Genomic DNA, 21,973 nt, shown 5'->3' on the forward strand with positions numbered 1-21,973 from the left:
CAGACGTGTGTTGCTTTCAACGGGGAGCATCAAAGACCCCATTGCAGATCTGATCCAGGTAGGAGACAAGCAAATCATATACATTTCCCAAGTCTGCTAGTGCATGGGTAAAGGTTTTCTAACTGTGGGTTGGTCTATAGGAGCCTACTTAGACAATATCCCTTCTCAGTTTTCAACCGAATAGATATAGATGTGTAGTGTTATATGGGGGCAGGTAAGAGTATGTAAGTTTTGGGGCCGGGTAGGTGGCGCTGGAGGTAAGGTTTCTGCCTTGCAAGCGCTAGCCAAGGAAGGACCGCGGTTCGATCCCCCGGCGTCCCATATGGTCCCCCCAAGCCAGAGGCGATTTCTGAGCACATAGCCAGGAGTATCCCCTGAGCGTCAAACTGGTGTGGCCCAAAAACCAAAAAAAAAAAAAAAAAAAAAAAAAAAAGAGTATGTAAGTTTCCTATTGGGGAGCAGAAAGAGAGAACACAGGAACGAAAGCATTGGTTCTGCATTTGGAAATGTGACAAACTGAATGGCTGGGAATGTGCTAATTGTTATTCACAGCAACCTTTTTTTTTTTTTTAATAAGGAATGCTTCACAAATTTGCGTGTCATTCTTGCGCAGGGGCCAGGCTAATCTTCTTGTATTGTTCCAATTTTAGTAAATGTGTTGCTGAAGCGAGCACTCACAGCAACTTTTCTAAATGTAATGTCATTTTATTCTATATATATATGACCCTTGTGATACATTGTCAGAGACACCATTAAGTCATAAGCGACGTTGACATGCCTTCATGACTGTCCCCTCTGCAGTATAAATACAGGGTGTTTGTACACATGCTAATATGCCCTCACGACTGTCACCTTGCAGCATGTATACAGGGTGTTTTCATACAAGCTAACATACAGCTGTCTGCTTTGCACAAGTTGACATGCCCTCACAGCTGTCCCCTTGCAGTTTGTACACAGGGTACTTGCGCACGAGCTGCTGTGCCCGCAAGGAGGACCCAGCTCAGAGTATTACTTGGTGCTGGCCCAAACACATCTTCTGAGAAAGGACTTCGCCCAAGCTGAAGAGTGCTTGCAGCAAGCAGCCCAGTTGGACTATCTGGTAAGACTCTCCTGAGTGCCTCCAGAGTTTGGAGAAATGGAGTGACCTTTACAAGGCGGGTGAGGCCACATCACAGAAAGTTTTTTGTCTACTGGAGATGAAGGTCAGACTTTCTGGTGATAAGGGGTAAAAAATAAAACTCTCAGTAAACATTTTTTTTTCCTGGGCTACCCCTGCTAGTGCTCAGGGCTTATTCCTGGCTCTGCTCTCAGGGATAACGGCTAGAGGTGCTCAAGGGGACCATGAGATGGAGCCCTGTTTGGGTACAAGCAAGTCAAGCATCTTACCCATTGTCCTATCTCTTTGGCCCAAGCATCTTCTTTTATTGTTTTTTTTTTCAATAATCATAAGTTTGGAAAAAGGTAGAAGAGAAGAATAAGGCCAAATCTTTAGTAGATAGTTGATTAATTTCACATTTTCTGAACCTTTTTTTTCTCACTGTGAACCCTGTCATGGTTATAGCTGATTGTTACTACTTTATCCCAAAGACAAAACATAGTTTTGAAAATGCAACAAAGAAATCCAGAGGACAGACTAGAAAAATATCCGCCAGTGAAACAGGCATGAGTGTGGTTAGACAAAGAAGCCAGATTTCATCTAACCTTAGCAGTCAAACAAAGGTCTTTAATGTGCTGTAAACACCCTCCTTCAGACCATTTCTCTTTCACTTTCTCAGAACCCAAACGTCTGGGGCATCAAGGGCCACCTCTACTTTCTAAGGGGGAACCAGGCCGAGGCCAAGGCATGCTATGAACGAACCATTAGTTTTGTGGTGGATGCCTCTGACATGCACTTCATTTTTCTGCGGCTGGGCCACATCTATCTGGAGGAGAAGGAGGTGAGAGCTGCTGGGTGCATCAGTGCATATCAGGGTTTGGTAGGAAGCTGGTTAGAGTTCAAGTGTTAATAGTCAGCCAATGGGCTGGAGAGATGGCACAGCGGTAGGGCATTTGCTTTGCATGTAGAAGAACGTTGGTTTGAATCCTGGTATCCCATATGGTCCCCTGAGCCTGCTGGGGGTGATTTCTAAGCTTAGAGCCAGGAGTAGCCCCTGAGTGCTGTCGGGTGTGACCCAAAAACCAAAAGAAGAAAAAAAAAAAGTCAGCCATGTGGACCAGAAACAGTGGGTGAATAATTTGTGGTATATCCAGGTAATGGAATCTCACTCTGCTAAACAAGATATTATTACGCAGTGAAAGCAGCTAGTATGAGACTCCTCTATACTACATGATTCCAACATGTTCTAGAAAAGACAGAACCATGAAGTCCATAAAAGATCAGTGGTTTCCAGGGGTAGTGGGAACAGGAGTGATGGAGATGTCACCTTTTAGGGCAGAAAAACACTGTCTGATACCATAACAACACATTACATGTGCTGTGTGTGCAAGATAAATAGAGTACACTTTTGGTAGAAGCCTTTGTATTGGTCCTCATATCAACTTCCAATTAAATGTCTCTCAATTGGTTCCTTTGGTTTTCCTGTTAAAAAGATGATTTCCCATTGCCTCTTCATCTGGCTTTTCCCCCCTCCCATTGGGGGGGTGGGCTTTGTTTATCCCTATAAAAGCTACTCAGGTGGTCTACTCAAGAGCGGCTGATATCTTGGCTCATGGAACTATGAGCTTGTGGGTGAACAGATTCTGGTTAGTTTTCTGGCCTGCTATACCTTCCCAACTGTGTGTGAATTATTTCTTGCATCAGAATTGCTGCTGGACCTTTGTCTTTTTTCCTATGCTGACAGGGGTCATGGGAATCCCTCTCCCTCTCTTGGGATTGTGGAACACACAACCTACCATTCAACAGTATACAACATCAAGAGTCATCCTTAAGATCAACTGTGGACTTTTGGGGATGATGATGTGTTCATGAAAATTCAGGGTTAGGGAGAGAAAGTAGGCTGGAGTAAGGGGTGTGCATTCAGAAAAAGAGAAGAAGGGAATGGAGAGGGGAAGGGAAGGGAAGGGAAGAAGAGGGGAGGGGAGGGGAAGGAAGGAAAGAAGGAGGGAGGGAGGGAGGGAGGGAGGGAAGAAGGAAAAGAAAAAAGAAAAAGAAAGGCCAGAGTCAGCCGATGGGGTGTTTGCCTTGCATTTGGCCGACAGGGTTTGATTTCTGAGATCCCATATGGATCCCTTAGTGCTGATTACTGGTCCCACCCTAATCAATATTCATACCCCACCCTAGGGTGTGATCTTATATTGGAATTATCAAATTATTCCCTATTTGATTTTCCTCTCCCACCTGAGAGTGTAGTCTGGTTCTTGTCAATAAGAGCAGGAGAGGCTGGAGTGATAGCACAGCAGTACTGCGTTTACTTTGCACAACAGCAGATCCAGGATGGACCTGGTTCAATCCCTGGCATCCTATATGGTCCCCTTAGCCAGGGGTGATTTCTAAGTGCATAGCCAGGAGTAACCCCTGAGCGTCACCGGGTGTGGCCCAAAAACCTAAATAAATAAATACATAACTTTAAAAAGTAGGGGTCTGAGAAAGGCACGTGCTCATTCTTCAGTCTTCCTCCACAAAGTTGCTTTTCTTCTTGGGAGCAGAAGGCTTGTGTGGTAGAATTCCTGGCTTGAGTGCTGAATTTCCTAAACTTGTTCTTGTACCTTTTCACCATGTGGATTATTTTCTGTGTCAACGTTTGCTTCCAGACCCATGTTACACCAAACCCTCATTTTGAAGCGTGGGGCTCTACTTATAACGGAGCACTGCCAGGAGTGATTTCCGAGAGCAGAGCCAAGAGTAATCCCTGAGCGCCACTGGGTGTGCCCCCACTCCCACAAATAAATAAATAAATAAATAAATAAAAGATAAAGAGGAAGAAAGGGAGATGGGCAGAGGGATAGCAAAAAGGTGGGACATTTGCTTTGCATATAGCTAGCTGACCCAAGACAAACCCAGGTTTGATTCTTGGCATCCTATATGGTCCCCCAGCCATCCAGGAGTGATTTCTGAGTGCAGAGCCAAGAGTAACCCCTGAACCCCTGAGCACAGCTGATTGTGGGAAGAGGAAGAAGGAAGGAAGGAAGGAAGGAAGGAAGGAAGGAAGGAAGGAAGGAAGGAAGGAAGGAAGGAAGGAAGGAAGGAAGGAAGAAAGAAGTAAGGAGAGAAAGAAAGAAAAAGAAAGAAAGAAAAAGAAAGAGAAGAGGAGAAAGAGAGAGGAGAAAGAGAGAAGAAGAAAGAAGAAGAAGAAAGAAAGAAAGAAAGAAGAAAGAAAGAAAGAAAGAAGAAAGAAAGAAAGAGAAGAAAGAAAGAAAGAAAGAAAAAGAAAAGAAAAAAAGAAAGAGAGAAAAGAGAAAGAAAAAAGAAAGAGAAAGAAAGAAAGAAGAAAAGAAAGAAAGAAAGAAAGAGAGAAAAGAAAAGAAAGAAGAAAGAAAGAAAGAAAAGAAAAGAAAGAAAGAAAGAAAGAGAAAAAGAAAGAAAAGAAAAGAAAGAAAGAAAGAGGAAGGAGGAAGGAAGGAAGGAAGGAAGGAAGGAAGGAGGAAGGAAGGAGGAAGGAAGGAAGGAAAAGAAAAGTAAGAAGAAAGGACAGAAAGAAAGAAAAAAGAGAGAAAGGGGGAAAGAAAAAGAGAAAAAAGAAAGGGAGGAAGGATGGAAGGTAAAAGAAAAAAAGGAAGGAAGGAAGGGAGAAAGTTAACTCATAGAAACAGGGCTGTGGGGTTCATGTTAATGACGGGAAAATTATCTCTGAGTGGGATCCAGTGGCATATGGGATTCTCTCTTTCCTCTCAGTCTTGGTATCAACTTAAAGCTACCCTAAAAAAGTAGTTTTAAGTAATATAAAATCCAAGCATTCATTAATTGAGTCTGTCCTGGGGTGAACCTGTAGAATCCCTACCATTCTCCTGGCAATGCAGCCTTTGAAGCTGGCAGTGTTTGAAGCATTAGCGTTTCCTCCCTGCAGTTTGAAAAGGCCAAGAGGACTTACATGCAGGCCTGCAAGCGCTCGCCTTCCTGCCTGACCTGGCTGGGGCTAGGCATCGCCTGTTATCGGGTAAGAGGGGAAAGGCTGGGGAGTTCTTCAGCTTCACCAGGTCATAATATACTTTAAAACACTAAACAAGGCCCGGAGATATAGCACAGTGGCGTTTGCCTTGCAAGCAGCCGATCCAGGACCAAAGGTGGTTGGTTCGAATCCCGGTGTCCCATATGGTCCCCCGTGCCTGCCAGGAGCTATTTCTGAGCAGACAGCCAGGAGTAACTCTGAGCACGCCGGGGTGTGGCCCAAAAACCAAACAAACAAAAAAACAAACAAAAAAAACACTAAGCAAAACATATATATTAAAGTTTTGATGGGAGGTGTGCTGTTGGAATGTTTTATGCATGAAATCCTGCCATTATTAATACTGTAAATCATGGTGCCTCAAATATCCTTTTAAAAAACTATTTTTTGTGGTGCTGATTTTTTTGTTTTGCTTTCTTGTTCATTTTGAAACTACGCTTAGGGCTCAGGGGATTATTGGACACCGGGAACAAAGTGGAGGATCCTGTATTCAATGAGTGAGCCCCAATCTCTGACTTACTCCCCAAAATCCTTGGCTCCATGTGTTTTTTATTATAGAAATACTTTTCCTATTGTGTTGGAATACTTCTGAATTTAGATTTTCATTTTATTTTAGTTTTTCAGGCAGAGGTTATATTTTATCTTTTGATTCTGTAAATGTGTCATATTCCTGATAGGATAAACCTTTGGTAAGTAGAAGTTGATCAAAGAGTGAACGAATTGAAGACATTTGAAATATGGGCCAAAGTATGGGCATTATAGAGTTATGCTGTATACTATAGTCATGCTCTATGATGATTTTTTTCTTTTTCCTCTCCCCCTGATTTTCTTTTCTAAAACAAAAATAAAAGGGCCGGAGGATAGTACAGTGGGTTCAATCCCTGGCACCACATATGATCCCCTGAGTCCTACTAGGAGTGATCCCTGAGCACACAGCAGGAGTGTATAACCTAGCATACTGGGTGTTGCATAAACAAAACAAACAAAACAAACCCCAGAAAAGTAAAGAAAAGAAAGTAGCCCTCTTTTTTGGGAGAAGAGTTCTTTTTTCTTTCTTTACATGCTTTTTGCTTTATGAAACAAAACTTATTTTTTTTTTGAAACAGCAATGGTTATCCCTATCTCAGAAATCAGGACACACCTGAATCAATGACTATTGACTGAGCAAAACAAAGAATAGGGCCGAGAGATAGCACAGCGGTAGGTTGTTTGCCTTAGATGCTGAAGGACGGTGGTTCAAATCCCGGTATCCCATATGGTCCCTGGAGCCTGCAGGAGTGATTTCTGAGCATAGAGCCAGGAGTAACCCTGAGTGCTCCCGGGTTTGTGACCCCCCCCAAAAAACATAGAATAGTGTTTTGACTAGTCAATAGAGTATTTTTATGTAATAAACACTATTAATGCAAAGGAACCTTACTGAACATGGACATTCACCTGAAGTGTGGAGGGGAAATCTAGACTGTCACTTTGAAGGTGGGAAGTTCCTATGGATCTGTACCTTTCATAGTTGTGCTCTTCAGGCTCTTCAGCCATGTACCTGACCCTCCCTGGTTCAGGATTTACTAGTGGAGCTGCCAGGAAGGGAGGCAGGAAATGAGGAGCTGGAAGTTGGGCCTTGTAGAGCAGAGATTCAGCCTGGCTTTTTCCTTGGTGCACTTATACTTTTTTTTTGGGGGGGGGGAGGGGATTGGGGGTTACATACCCGGTGACACTCAGGTGTTAATCCTGGCTATCCACTCAGAAATAGTCCCTGGCTTGAGGTACCATATGGAATGCTGGGGATTGAACCCAGGTCCGTCCCTGGTCAGTGTGTGCAAGGCAAACGCCCTATCACTGTGCCATCACTCCAGCCCCATGCACTTCTTTGATCTGATGCATATCTTGAGCCCCAACAGAAATTTTTCATGCACTTTTATTTATTTATTTATTTATTTGTTTGTTTGTTTGTTTGTTTTTGGGCCACACCCGATGACGCTCAGGAGTTAGTCCTGGCTATGCTCTCAGAAATCACTCCTGGCTTAAGGGACCATATGGGGGAACGGGAAGGTGGCGCTAGAGGTAAGGTGTCTGCCTTGCAAGCGCTAGCATAGGACTGACTGCGGTTCGATCCCCTGGCGTCCCATATGGTCCCCCAAGCAGGAGCGATTTCTGAGCACATAGCCAGGTGTAACCCGAGTGTCAAAGCGGGGTGTGGCCAAAAAACCAAAAAAAACAACAACAAACAACAAACAAACAAACAAAAAAAGGGACTATATGGGATGTTGGGGGATCGAACCACAGTCTGTCATAGGCTAGTGTGTACAAGGAAATGCCTTAACGCTCGCGCCACCGCTCTGGCCCCCAACAGAAATTTTTTTTTTTTTTTTGGTTTTTGGTTTTTGGGTCACACCCGGCGGTGCTCAGGGGTTACTCCTGGCTGTGTGCTCAGAAATAGCTCCTGGCAGGCACGGGGGACCATATGGGACACGGGATTCGAACCAACCACCTTTGGTCCTGGATCGGCTGCTTGCAAGGCAAACGCTGCTGTGCTATCTCTCCGCCCCCCAACAGAAATTTTTGAAGGAGATCCGTAGCTACAAAAATGGTTTTTGTTTGTTAGTTTTAAGACCACACTGGATGGCACTTGGGTTGGGTTACTTCTGGCTCTGTGCTCAGAAATTATTTCTGGAAGTTTTGGGAAACCAAATGGGATGCCAGAGATCCAACCTTGGCTTGCCACATGCAAAACCAACATCCTCCCCGTTGTGCTATCACTCTGGCCCCCGGCTACAAATTTTTTAAGTTGAAAACTATTGGTAGAGCTGTGCCCACTGTCTCATTAGAATATAATGGCTTAGTTGAATTGAACATGGGCCAGAGCCCAGCTTTGCTTCTCTCTCTCTCTCTCTCTCTCTCTCTCTCTCTCTCTCTCTCTCTCTCTCTCTCTCTCTCTGCTGGAAAGCTCACACATTTCTCTCTGTCTGTCTGTCTCTCCCTCCCCCCCCCCTCACTCTCACTTTATCTCTGAAAGCTCACATGCCTCTCTGTCTCTCTCCCCACTAAGCTGGAAGAGCTCACAGAGGCAGAGGACGCACTGTCTGAAGCCAATGCACTGAACAACTACAACGCTGAAGTATGGGCCTACTTGGCGCTGGTCTGCCTGAAGGTGAGGGAGTGTTAGCAGTGAGCAAAGCCCTTCTCGGACCTGTCAGTGAGAGGCCAGGGAAAGCAGGGAAAGCAAGGACTCATGATCCTTTCAGAGCTTCAAAGGATTTGAGAGAGAAAGAGAAAGAGAGAGAAGAGAGCGTGCACACAGATTATAGTGAGGTATTTGTTTTGCATACAGCTGACGCCATTTTCATCCCTTCATGATCTCCTATCCTACACGATCCCTTCATCCTACATGATCTCTTAAGTTCTTCCTTCCAGGAGTAAACCCTGAGCAGAGCCATGAATCAGCTCTGAGCATATCTGGGTGCTCAAGTGCTGCCCTCCTACCCATTTAAGAGGGAGAAGACTGAAGACCATCACCTGTCCAAGCCCCTAACATACTTTGTGTGTAGCCCTGGGTCCCCAGACACAGCCTGGCATGGTTCCCCCTTCCACATCATATACTCAGGTGGATTTTTTCTAGAAAGAAGATTCTAAAAGTGGGACCAGGACATGATGACTTGGTGGTACTGAGTCGACGGGGACAGGCTAGACCAGGGTTTCTCTTTGGGAATTAGGGTTCCTTGTGGTACTTTGAAGATGCTTCTTAGTCTCAAGCCCAGGCCATGGTAACTCATGGTAACTCTTTTTTTTTTTTTTTTTTTTTTTGGTTTTTGGGCCACACCCGGTAACGCTCAGGGGTTACTCCTGGCTATGTGCTCAGAAGTTGCTCCTGGCTTGGGGGACCATATGGGACACCGGGGGATCGAACCGCGGTCCGTCCAAGGCTAGCGCAGGCAAGGCAGGCACCTTACCTTTAGCGCCACCGCCCTGCCCCTCATGGTAACTCTTTTTTTTTGTTTGTTTGTTTGTTTTTGGGCCACACCCGGCAGTGCTCAGGGGTTACTCCTGGCTGTCTGCTCAGAAATAGCTCCTGGCAGGCACGGGGGACCATATGGGACACCGGGATTCGAACTAACCACCTTTGGTCCTGGATCGGCTGCTTGCAAGGCAAACGCCGCTGTGCTATCTCTCCGGGCCCTCATGGTAACTCTTAACTCTTTCCTGTACCCTGTGGTCAAAAGGATGTGGGAATCTGAACCTGCCTGTGGCTGGAGTGAGAAGCACTGAGTAAAGAGTCCTGCAGGGCAAAGACTGGCAGAAAAAGCAGATTTGAGTTGATGGCAACAAGGGATTCTCTCTTCCATTTCCCAAAGGAGCCTGATAGGGGACTGGGGAGCAGTATAGGGCAAGGATGCGTGCAAGGTTCCTGAGCTGGTTAGATTCCCCCACACCACAGGTCTCATGAACATCACCCAAAGAGCCCTAAGAACCTTGGCCAAGTACTGTGGGTTGACCCTGCTAGTCCTGAATAGATTCGTTCCTATCAACAAAGTTAAGACTGGTTACAGGGCTGGCGAGGTGGCGCTAGAGGTAAGGTGTCTGCCTTGCAAGCGCTAGCCAAGGAAGGACTGGGGTTCGATCCCCCAGCGTCCCATATGGTCCCCTCAAGTCAGGGGCAATTTCTGAGTGCTTAGCCAGGAGTAACCCCTGAGCATCAAACTGGTGTGGCCCGAAAAACCAAAAAAAAAAAAAAAAAAAAAAAAGACTGGTTACAAACAGCATCCCAGGGCAGGAGAGATAGCTCAGCAGAAGAGCATAATTGCCTTGCACACAGCCATCCTAGGTTCAATCCCCAGCATCCTACACCCTGTCAGGAGTGATCCCTAAGTATAGAGCCAGAAGTAAACCCTGAGCACTGCTGGATGTGGCTCCATTTCATCATCACAAAATGACACAAGAACCTCATCAACAAATGATGCTGGGAAAACTGGTCAGTCATTTAAGAAACGAACAAACATAAAAAAACATGAGACTCCTTACCTCCCATCAAGTTCAAGTTGTCTTTAAGCTGACACAGAATGTTTCTTCACATCCACATTAGAATATTTGCTTTTCCTCTTTCACTTTTTTTTTTTGTTTTGTTTTGGTTTTTGGGTCACACCCAGCAGCTCAGGAGTTATTCCTGGCTATATGCTTAGAAATTGCTCCCGGCAGGCACAGGGGACCATATGGGATGCCAGGATTCGAATCACCGTCCTTCTGCATGCAAGGCAAAAGCTTCACCTCCATGCTATTTCTCCGGCCCCTTAAAAAAATTTTTTTTGGGTCACACCCGGCAACTCAGGGATTACTCCTGATTCTACGCTCAGAAATCAGTCCTGGCAGGCTCAGGGGACCATATGGGATGCCGGGATTCGAAGCACCCTCCTTTTGCATGAAAGGCAAATGACCTACTTCCATGCTATCTCTCTGGCCCCGTCTTTCACTTTTCATTTTCATTTTCCTGTTTTCCCTTTGAATTCAGAGGTTACTTTCTTACTTTTTTTTTTTTTTTTTTTTTTTTTTTTTGGTGCCACAACACCCAGCAGTGCTCAGGGCATACCACTGGCTTTATATTCAGGTATCACTCCTGACAGGTTTAGGGGACCATATGTAGTGCCAAGGGATTGAACACAGGCCATCTTCTTGTACGTGCCCTACCTACTGTGCTACCTCTGCAGCCTCCTGAATTAAGGAATTAAGAAGTAATTAACCAAAGTGCAGAGTTCTCTGCTGCAGTTAGAGATATGTGTGGCTCTGATTTTCTCAACACTGTTTCTCCATCATCAGCTGCTGCTCTGTTTTCCAGGCTAACCGGCAGCTGGAGGCTGAGCAAGCCTACAAGTACACCTTAAAGGTAGGAAGAAAGTGTGGTCCTGCAGCTGTACAAAACTGGGGCTGGAACACTGTGAGGGAGGGGCAGAAATTGTTTCATTGGACACTCGGAGCATTGCATGAGGTGGATATTTTTCCTTTTGTATTTTGTTTATTTGTTTTGGGGCCACACTCAGCAATGTTCTGGGCTTACTCCTGGCTTTGCTATCAGGGATCACTCCTGGTGGTGCTCGAGGGACCCTATGAGATGCTGGGATAGACCTGGATTGGCTGTGTGCAAGACAAATACCCTCTGTGCTCTACTATTGATTCAGCCCTATGTGGGTATTTTTCTAGAGGCTTTTTTTTTTTTTTTACTGTAACAGGGCTACAGGCTTTGAGATAATAACCCACTGTTACCTTAGAGCAGTGCTTCTCAAATTGTGGAGCGTGCCCCACACGGGTGTCTGTGTGTGTGTGTGTGTGTGTGTGTGTGTGTGTGTGTGTGTGTGCGCGCGCACGCGCGCAAGGCTCCATTGAGCGGGGCATGTTTGACCTCGGCAAACACTGTCATAATAAGCTAAGGCCCGTGTTTATGTCTCTGTATGTCTCTGGAACTGAGAGTTGCTGTGTCCTGCTTCAAACCCCGCTTCAAAAAGATATACATTGCAAAACATGCTCATTGTAGCCATTAATCCAGACATCACCTCTGATTAAAAAAACAGCTCAAATTGTTTTATATATTTCTGTTTTGCAGGTTAAAGTTTTTTTTAATAAACATACTATTTACAGTTGCGTGGTGGGTGCAAAAATGTTTTCTTCTTTCTAGGGGGGCATGACAGAAAATAATTGAGAAGCACTGCCTTAGAGGGTTGCATCTCTGCTTTCTGAGCCAAGTTTAGTGGGGAAATAGATGACCCGAAATATGTGTGTAGTTTTGTTATTAATGTACTTGCCTATCTTCTCTGGGCCGCATTTTTTCTCAAATGTAAAACAGAGGTTCAGAGAAAGGACCAAAGAAAAAAAATTTTTTTTTTGTGGAGGACTGGGAGCTACTGTGCTTGCATGCCAACTGTTCTATACTGATAAGATCCTCTGCCCTCACAGTGCTGAAACGGCCAGGAAGTACATTGGCATGAGTGAGTGTGGCTGTTTCCAGTAGAGTTTTGCTCATGAAAACAGGCAGTGTGCAGGGTTAGACCCAGAAGTAGTGTACCAAGCCCTGCCCTGACTGCTTCAGCCATTAGGCAGTGGTGATTTGAGCTGAGAAGCTCAGCAACAGAGCCTGTTCAGTGTTTCTCATTTTATGAAGGGTTCAGGGTTGCTAGTACTGCTTCAGAACGTCACAGAGAACCCAGCCCCTTCAGCTCAGTCACAGCATGCAGCTTCCAGACACCAGATCTGCAAGTATACCAGCCAGCCACCATAGCTCTGGCCACAAAGTCCTTGGTTCAGACACAAACAGAACAGAATGAGAGCAATCCCAAGGCTGCCTCTGATTAAAAGAAAAATAGAAAAAAAAAGAAAAGAAAAATAGAGGGGCAGCAGGAGACAAAAGGGCAAAGGCATTGGTGTTGGCTATTTCACTTCTCTTGAGAAAAGAGCTTAAGGGGCCAGAGAGATATAGCACAGCTGTAGGGCATCTGCCTTGAACAAAGCCAATCCACGATGGTTCGAATCCCAGAATCCCATATGGTCCCGTGCCTGCCAGGAGCAATATCTGAGCAAAGAACCAGAATAACCCCTGAGCACCGCCAGGTGTGATCCAAAAAACAAACCCCCCCCCCCCCAAAAAAAAGAACTTAAGGAAAAAAGCTAAAAGAGTGACAGTGAGTGATCCCTGGAACCACATCTGGTCCCCCTAAGCCTTCCAGGGTTCATTCCTGAAATTAGAGCCAGGAGTTAGTCCTGAGCACTTCCTGGTGTACACCTCCCCCCCACACAAATAAAGAAAAAAAGAGCTTCATTTTCATAGATCATAGTTGTTTACAGTTGTTCCTAAGATCACTCCTATCAGGAAGGGAAACTGGAAATGTAGCTTTTTAGCTGACTGTACTATTAGCCTGCAAAGGAAGATTTTCTTAGTGATAAATAAGTAGGTATTCAGGGCCTAGAGAGAATAACATGGCAGGTAAGGCGCTTGCCTGGCATGTGACCATCCTGGGTTCCATCCCTGTCACTGCATATCATCACCTGAACCCATCCAGGAGTGAGCCTTCAGCACTAGAACCAGGAATAAACTCTGAGAACAGCCAGGGTGTAGTCCCCAAACCAATAATGAGTATTAATTATAATTAATCAAATCAATTATACTATTAATTTTATTATTAATTATATAATATTAATTATAAATAATGGGTATTAAAATAATGAGTATTCAGTAGGCAAAGTAATTATGTAGGTTCTAAAATTAAACCCAGAACTAACTGCTTTGGTTCTTGCCTTTAATTCCTTTGTTACTTGCCAGATAAAAATACATCAAGCTACATTAGGTGATATTGTAATTCTTATCTCAGAAAACAGACAGACTAAAAGCAAATTGTGAGTGATACAACTTAATAAATTTTTACCACAGAATTGGCAAAATATTCTTGAGGTCTTTTAGTGGAGCTACCCTGAAATTGGAACTATATGAAGAACCAGTTTCATCCCAAGAAACTATGTTCTTTAGCTCTGGCCAGTGTACATGGGTTATATATGGGGATCTATAAATGTACACCAGCATGACGTGTCCTTCCTTTCCTTTATCTCTGCAGTTAAATCTGAAGGATGAGGCTCTGCTTGCAGAGATCCACATGGTACAGGAAGCTGTTGGCTTTGGAAATCCTTCTTTCTGACTGTCTTTCAGCTGAAGAATTTACTGTCTGGGATTTTGGGATCCTTTCATTTCCCCGGAAAACTAAACCCTGAAAGTGACATCATATTGAGACTAGGAAATGGGACACACTAGCCAAGAGGAGATAAAATGAGAACTTCCCAAACCACAGTATTTGTATACACTCCCTTGTCACTTGAGACCTACTACCAATCAGTCACTAGGCACCTTCTCCTAAAGTCTGCAAGGGGAGGCTGAAGCCAAAGACATTCATTGCATCCCTAAGATGCAAGCAAGTGGCTTGTACAGGCAGGAGTGTAAAAGAACCCAGAAAATAGCACAGGGAGATTTTAGACAAAACCCAGAGGGGTGTAGGTAGGAGGTGACCTCTCCTTGGAACTTCTGTTCTCTTTAGTTTCTTGTTTTTTCCCTAATAATTAAACTATTCCCCCCCCCATTCTCCTGTTCTGCGATTTAAAATTTTTTTTCCAAGACAAAAAAACCTGAAAATGCACTGACAGTATGAGTACTAGGACTCAAACTAAAACCTTCGAAGCTCATTCTTTTTTTTTTTTTTTTTTTTTTTTTTTTTTTGGTTTTTGGGCCACACCCATTTGACGCTCAGGGGTTACTCCTGGCTATGCACTCAGAAATCGCTCCTGGCTTGGGGGACCATATGGGACGCCGGGGGATCGAACCGCTGTTCGTCCTACGCTAGCGCTTGCAAGGCAGACACCTTACCTCTAGCGCCACCTTTCCGGCCCCTGAAGCTCATTCTTAAGGACAAGGTCCTGCATTTATTTTTTTATCAGTTGACATTAAAACAGGATAACAATAAAAAATGGAAATGAGACTCATATCTCCCCAGTGATGGGGTGGTGCTAGAATTCTGTACACATGAAACCATCCTTAACAGAACTGTATCAGAATACTTCAATTTTTATCTATTGATAAAAAAAATGGGATGTGGAGGAAATCCTTCATGTTCTCAGTGAGGCATACTGAATGTATATGAAAATGCACATATATACCACAAAGCGGAAATGGCTCTTTATTGATCAAATTACTATTAGGAAAAGGCAATGCCCAAGTTTCCGTTCACTTCACTTACTGCAATTCAGGGATTAGTCATCAGCTTCTAAGGTAGACATACAAGGCAAGTGCAAGTAGGGTCCCTGTATTAGGGCAGAATCTATTAGCAGTGAAGCAAGCAACTGAGCAGAGAGGGTTTGGCTAAGGCGGCCAGCGCTGTCTGGCGCCTTACAACCTCAGATCACTTCATGGTTCTAAAACCCAAGGAGCTAAGAAGAAGCAAACATCACCCCTACTCTCCTAGACCAAGTTATTTTTGTTTGTTTTGTTTTTGTTTTTGGGCCACACCCGGCATTGCTCAGGGGTTACTCCTGGCTGTCTGCTCAGAAATAGCTTCTGGCAGGCACGGGGGGGCGGGGGGGGGGGACGACCATATGGGACGTTGGGATTCGAACCAACCACCTTAGGTCCTGGATCGGCTGCTTGCAAGGCAAACACTGCTGTGCTATCTCTCCGGGCCCTGACCAATTTTTCTTAGCCTTTTCCACCGGGACACCCCCATCCTTCACCAAATATTTCGGATAACATCAGAAAGGCTCAATGGGGACCAGATGCGGGGCTTGCAGTGCTGAGGGTCCACTGCTTGCTTGCAAGGCAAACACCTGACTAAATAAACACTTCACTAAATAAAGGAATAAAGAATGAGTACTCGGGAGGAAAACTAGCTATGGAAACGTGGCTTCTTAGCTGACTGCATTACTAACTTGAAAAGGCATAATGATGCTCTGAGTGATCATCCAGGCCTTGGACGGCCTAGGGATAAAATACATCCAGGCACTGGCAAGAGTCACCGCGGTGCATTCTGGGAAGCATAGGGGCGGAAGCGGGAAGTGGCTGGTCTGTAGCCGGGAGAGGCGGAGCCGATGCCGGAAAGGCGGGGTATAAGCCGGAAGAGGCGGGACATGTGCCGGAAGAGCCCGGCATATGTTCATTTCAGGTCGCGGTGTCGCCTTGGCTCAGATCCCCGTTTGCTTTGGGTCGCGACCCGGGCTTGGCTCTTCACCATGGTCCAGCTGAGTGAGTGCGGGGGTCCCGGCCGGGGCTGCCGGGGACGGGGCGCCCCGTTGCATCCGCTGCGTTTCCCGCTTCTTTAATAAACCTGCCGAGCCCGGCCTGAGCTGCGGCGTTGGGTGCGGTAACGTTACACACGGGGTCCCCGGTGGGCCCCCGCACCCCCACCGCGGCCGGGCAGTAACCAAGTCCATTGCACTGTGTCCGAAGAGCTGCCCCCCAAAAGATAGTGAACGCCCGGATCGATAAGGATTAGTTGAAACTAAGGACATGTCAACGAAGGGGAGAGTTTAGTTCACACCAATTTGTGCATTTGGGGCTTGTTTTGTCTGTTTGGGGGGCTACACTTGTCAATCCATGCTCAGGGATCTATCTCTCCATGGGGGATCAGGGGATCCCTTGAGATGCCAGAGATCGAGCCTGGTTTGGTGCTTGCAAGGCAAACGCCCTCCTCGCTGCGCTATCTATCGTTCCTATTTTATCCATTTTGTGCTCTTCGGTCTCAGGACTTTTTGTTTGTTCCGGGGCCACACCTGGCGGTGCTCAGGGGTGACTGGTAACCTTCCTGTCTGCGCCCCGAGAACACATCTAGGGTGCCAGGGATGAAACCCGGGTCGTCGACTGCTTGCAAAGCTCGCAAGCCTGACCCGCTGCGCCCTGGGGCCTGATGCTCGGTCCTCAACCACCTTTCCCCCGCAGCGCCTGCCCTCTGCAAGGCCTACCGCGGAGGCCACCTCACCATCCGCCTGTCACTGGGAGGCTGCACCAACCGGCCCTTCTACCGCATCGTGGCTGCGCACAACAAGTGCCCCCGTGAGGGCCGCTTCGTGGAGCAGCTGGGCTCCTACGACCCTCTGCCGAACAGCCACGGGGAGAAGCTGGTCGCCCTCAACTTGGAGCGGATACGACACTGGCTGGGCTGCGGGGCACACCTCTCCAAGCCCGTGGAGAAACTGCTGGGTAAACAGCAGCTGGGCCGGGCACCTCTGGGAAGGACCCAGCAGTCAGTTTCAGGGCCAGATAGTGAAGAAAAGTTTCATCCCCTTCAGGTTACTCAGTATAGGCCTAAGCACTGAGGCCTCTTGTGGATCCTGCTCTCTGAGTCTCTGGGTGACTGGGATCTTGTGTTAAAATAGGAATAGAGGGGCTGGAGTGATAGCACAGCGGTAGGGCGTTTGCCTTGCATGCAGCCGACCCAGGACAGACCTGGGTTTGATTCCCAGCATCCCGTATGGTCCCCCAAGATTGCCAAGAGCGATTTCTGAGGACAGAGCCAGGTATAACCCCTGAGCACCACCGGGTGTGTTCCAAAAACAAGAGAAAATAAAATAGGTCAGCCACATACAAGACAAGCACCTTGCCTGTTTTACTATCTCTCCAGTGAGATTTAATTTTTGTGTGTGTCGGAGGCACAGCTGACAATATCCAGGATTCCTGGCAGTGTTTGGGAAACCGTTTATGGTACTGGGATTAAAACTGGATCAACTGGGGGCTGCAGAGATAGCATGGAAGTAAGGTGTTTGCCATTCTTGCAGAAGGATGGTGGTTCGAATCCTGGCATCCCATATGGTCCCCTGTGCCTGCCAGCGGGGGATTTCTGAGCATAGAGCCAGGAGTAACCCCTGAGCGCTGCCGGGTGTGACCCAAAAACCAAAAACCAAAAACAAAACAAAACCCACAAACAAACCAAAAAAAAAGAAAACTGTATCAACTGTATACAGAGCAAATTCCATTCCATTGTATTTCTCAGGCCCCATGTCTTTTTTTTTGGGGGGGGGGGCATACCCAACGGTGCTCAGGGATTATTCCAGGTTCTGTACTCAGAAATCACTCCTGGCAGTGCTCAGGGACCCTTTGGGATGCAGGAGATCAAACCTGGGTCGACCACATGCAAGGCAAGTAAGCACCTTACCCACTTTTTAATGAAGTTTCTATCAGGAGCTTGTCAGTTGCATCCATATGTTAGCTATTATAAATAACACTGAAATTAACATTGGATGGGCTTAAAAATAAGAATAGAAATCGTAGTGTCTCAAATGTCCTTTGATTTCATCTTTGCTTTGGGGGGGTGTTTGTTTTTTGGGCCACACCTGGTGGCGCTCAGGGGTTATTCCTGGCTCTACCCTCAGAAATCACTCCTGGCAGGCTCAGGAGACCATATGGGATACTGAGGATCTAACCCAGGTCTGTTCCAGGTCAGCAGCATGTGAGGCAAATGCCCTACTGCTATGCTACTGCAGCCCCTTGTCTGTTTTCTAAAGGAAATAGTGTTAGGAAGTGATAGTATGTATGATTTCAGTGGTAATTGGAGAAAGCGTAGGGGAGAATTTAGAGGTAGAAGCATGTTTTAAATCTATGCTGTTAAAAGAGACTGGTGTTCTATGGGACTGAATTCTCAGAACCACTGGCTCACACTGAGTAATAATGCACAGAAACCCCTTGCTTCTAGGTCTTTCTGGCTTTTTCCCTTTGCATCCAATGATCATCACCAATGCAGAGAGACTTCGACGGAAACGGGCCCTTGAAGTCCTCAAAGCATCTCAGAAAACAGATACAGAAACTGAGGAAACAAAGGCAAGCTGATCTCAGTGGTGCAGCAAAAATAAGGTCATTAAAAACCTTTTGCAGAGCTTTGGGACTTTTTTTTTTTCCAAATCAAAGGAGCAATAAATCATTAAGTTTTCTAAGTTACCCTTGCTTGCTTGCTTTGTTTTTTTTTGTTGTTGTTTTTTTCTGACTGAAAGCTGGATCTAGAAACTGATTTGCATTTTGAGCCTCATCTGGGGAAAAACAATAAGTTGGAGTGGGTCCAACTTTGGGCTGGGCCCTGGGGTCTCTTAATTTCAGTGAGGTCTACCCTGTCTTCTGCTGTCTGCTGCTAGCCGCAGGTGTAGGAGGTTGAAAATAGTTGGTTTTGGGGCCGGGAAGGTGGCGCTAGAGGTAAGGTGTCTGCCTTGCAAGTGCTAGCGTAGGACGGACCACGGTTTGATCCCCGGGCGTCCCATATGGTCCCCCCAAGCCAGGGGTGATTTCTGAGTGCATAGCCAGGAGTAACCCCTGAGCATCAAATGGGTGTGGCCCAAAAAACCAAAAAAAAAAAAAAAGAAAATAGTTGGTTTGGTGATTTGGTTAAAACTGCTATTCTGGGGCTGTGAAGATAGCATGGAGGTAGGGTATTGGCCTTACATGCAGAAGGACGGTGGTTCGAATCCTGGCATTCCATATGGTTCCTCGAGCCTGCCAGGAGCAATTTCTGAGTGTAGAGCCAGGAGTAACCCCTCAGCGCTGCCAGGTGTGACTCAAAAACCAAACAAACAAACTGCTGGTCTGTGAACTGGGGTGCAGGACCTGATCCAGTTCACAGGTAGAAGGTTGAAGAGTGTCTTAAACAAGAGTCTCCCCACCTTCTAAGATTTCCTCTTTGAAAGCTTCGAAGGAACATGTTCACAGCCCAACAGTTAAATCTTTCCTTGTTCATATATGCTCTTCATCAGCTCAACAACACAATTATTTTGTGGTTTTTCTGATTGCAGATTTATGTCATGCCTGACACATATTCTCAAATGTACATGGGCATCTTTGTTGGGAATTTGAGGATTGTTATCCACTTTTGAAGGATAAGAAGTTGGAAGAAAGCTAACATTGTGACAAGTCTATGCATATCTTGGGCCTTTAACACTTAGCAAAGTTATTTGTGAGAATTGCAAAGCACTGTGAACGTAGATAGGATCATCTCCATTTTATAGATAGGCTGGGCAGCAAAGGTTCATAAGTAGAAATCTTCCCAAGATCACATAGCTTTGTATTGGGGTTTTTTGTTTTTGTTTTTGGGTCACACCCAGCAGCGCTTGGGTACTCCTGGCTCTGTGCTCAGAAATAGCTCCTGGCAGGCATGGGGAACCATATGGAATGCTGGGATTTGAACTACCATTTGTCCTAAATTGGCTATGTGCACGGCAAATGCCCTACCATTGTGCTATCTCTCCAGCCTGTATTTTATTGTTGGGTAAAGATTGTTCCCAAGCAATCCTTGTAGGTCCCAGGTCCCCAAAGGCAGCACCCAATTGGGTGGCAGGTGAGTATCCAGGCCCAAGGATGTGGTGCTGTAGTCTAGACAGTATATTGGTCACTGTAGTGGTAGCCTGAGACCTACAAGACCATACCTAGTAATGCTCAGAGGGCCTTGGGATGCACCTAGTGATGCTTGAAAGGCCCAGTGCCAGGGATCAAACCTGGCTTGGGTACATGCAAAGCATGTGCCTTACCCTCAGAACTCTCCTAGGGCTGGAGAGAGCACACCAGCAGGGCTTTTGCCTTGCCCACCCAGGATGGACCTGGGTTCTATCCCCAGGATCCCATGGGGGCCCGTGAGCCTGCCAGGGGCGATTTCTGAGCTCAGAGCTCAGAGTATGAACTCTTCCCTGGGCGAAGGCTCCATAGTTTTAATATTGGGTAGGGCCAGCAGTGAGCCACCTCTTGGAGAGAGAGGGCCATTAGGCATATATTTATATATGCCTATACATATATGGCATATTTTTCTGGGTGCAGAATGATCAAAGGTGGGACATTTCAAAAATTAACCATTGACAATGGTGGCAGGAAAATGCTCACTGGTGATGGTTATTGTACATTATGTGACTAACTCAATTTAAAAAATTATCCAAAAATGAGAGGTTGGAGCAGTATGGGTAGAGAACAGTATGAGTGCTCACCTTGGAAACACCAATCCAATTTCAGTCTGTAGTATCATATGGTCCTGTGAGCCCTGCCAGGAGTGATCTGAATACAGAGCCAGAAGAAAGATCTGATCACCACCAGGGGTGGCCCAAAGCCAAAAAGAAAAGTGATAAACTCATCACATTAGGTCTCATGAATTTGTTAACATATATAATGAGCCATGCGAGACCAAACACTGCAAGATCCCTTCACTAGAATGAAGATCTCAAAGTAGGGGCGAGAGAGATAGCACAGGGTGTTTGCCATACAAGGTGGTTGGTTTGAATCCCGGTGTCCCATATGGTCTCCTGTGCCTGCCAGGAGCTATTTCTGGGCAGATAGCCAGGAGTAATCCCTGAGCACCGCCGGGTGTGGCCCAAAAACAAAAAACAAACAAAAAAAGAACTCAAAGGATTGGATGGCTTTAATACACCATCCTGGATAATGCAGATTTCAAATCTGGTGTAAAAATAGAACATAGGAAATATAGCAAAGAAATTCTAAACCTCCATCGTCCCAATTTTATTCTGAGAATTATTATCAGGCACTTTAAATCTTGGGACTATCCAGGCTCTTCTGGGGCTTGTTGGCTTCCAGTTGCTAGAGGGAGATAACTCAGGGCATACAGAGAACAAACTTGATCTTGATTTCATCATCTTATTTGAGAAAGAAATGCCTTGCAATCCACTAAGCACCTTCATACCTATGAAAGGTGATAGAAATTGGTTTGTTACAGTAAGTGCCAACTATGAAAATCCTTTTAGTTTAAGGTTTTGTTTTGTTTTGGTTTGTTTTTTGGGCCACAGACGTTCAGGGGTTACCCCTGACTATGCGCTTAGAAATCGCTCCTGGCTTGGGGGAACCATATGGGACGCCCGAGATCGAACCAAGGTCCGTCCTAGATCAGCCGCATGCAAGGCAGACAAATACCCTACCGCTGCGCTATCGCTTTGATATATTTTGTTTAATGTTTTTCTTCAGGGCAAAAAAAAAAAAAAAAGTAAAAGCCTTTGAAACTGAACAAATCTTTGTAGCCTCCGACTTTGGTGGGTTCTCTCTCTCTCTCTCTCTCTCTCTCTCTCTCTCTCTCTCTCTCTCTCTCTCTCTCTCTCTCTCTCTCTCTCTCTCTCCCCCCCCCACCCCATATGGGATGCTGGGGACTGAACCCGGGAGGGCTTTATCCAGCGTCCTCCCCGCTGTGCTATCATATCGCTCCAGCATCAACGGTTTGTTTTTCTTTTTTTTGGGGGGGTCCCCACACCCGGCAGCACTCAGGGGTTCCTCCCGGCTCTGCGCTCAGAAATCGTCCCCGGCAGGCTTGGGGGAACCATAAGGGATGCCGGGATTCGAACCACCGTCCTGTCCTTCTGCATGCAAGGCAAACGCCCTACCTCCATGCTATCTCTCAGGC

At 46.0% G+C, this 21,973-nt stretch overlaps 2 protein-coding genes and 1 non-coding gene across 3 annotated transcripts in view; 2 read left to right on the forward strand and 1 right to left on the reverse strand.

Moving 5' to 3' along the window:
• Positions 1-13,931, forward strand: part of CFAP70 (cilia and flagella associated protein 70) — a 56,640-nt gene extending 42,709 nt beyond the window's left edge. Inside the window, exons 19-24 of the mRNA XM_049789261.1 lie at positions 947-1,099; positions 1,776-1,937; positions 5,004-5,093; positions 8,146-8,247; positions 10,924-10,971; positions 13,685-13,931. Coding sequence (XP_049645218.1) covers positions 947-1,099; positions 1,776-1,937; positions 5,004-5,093; positions 8,146-8,247; positions 10,924-10,971; positions 13,685-13,765 — 636 coding nt within the window. The 3' untranslated portion in view covers positions 13,766-13,931. The remainder of the gene's footprint in view (positions 1-946; positions 1,100-1,775; positions 1,938-5,003; positions 5,094-8,145; positions 8,248-10,923; positions 10,972-13,684) is intronic.
• Positions 569-674, reverse strand: LOC126031792 (U6 spliceosomal RNA). The gene has a single exon (XR_007503620.1). It is a non-coding gene; the product is annotated as a U6 spliceosomal RNA (small nuclear RNA).
• A 1,807-nt stretch (positions 13,932-15,738) lies between the features above and the next one.
• On the forward strand, positions 15,739-18,537 carry MRPS16 (mitochondrial ribosomal protein S16). The gene is made up of 3 exons (XM_049789243.1): positions 15,739-15,852; positions 16,546-16,806; positions 18,296-18,537. The coding sequence occupies exons 1-3, from the start codon at positions 15,840-15,842 to the stop codon at positions 18,427-18,429; spliced, it is 408 nt and encodes a 135-aa protein (XP_049645200.1). The 5' UTR covers positions 15,739-15,839; the 3' UTR covers positions 18,430-18,537.
• Positions 18,538-21,973: the final 3,436 nt, after the last annotated feature.

The sequence above is a fragment of the Suncus etruscus genome, chromosome 15 (assembly GCF_024139225.1).
Source record: "Suncus etruscus isolate mSunEtr1 chromosome 15, mSunEtr1.pri.cur, whole genome shotgun sequence".
Classification (NCBI taxonomy): domain Eukaryota; kingdom Metazoa; phylum Chordata; class Mammalia; order Eulipotyphla; family Soricidae; genus Suncus; species Suncus etruscus.

What these genes read in the sequence shown, in the direction of transcription:
- MRPS16 (XM_049789243.1), top strand. An exon ending in GCCCGTGGAGAAACTGCTGG is followed by an intron (nt 16,807 to 18,295) that starts GTAAACAGCAGC and finishes CCTTGCTTCTAG; the next exon opens with GTCTTTCTGGCTTTTTCCCT.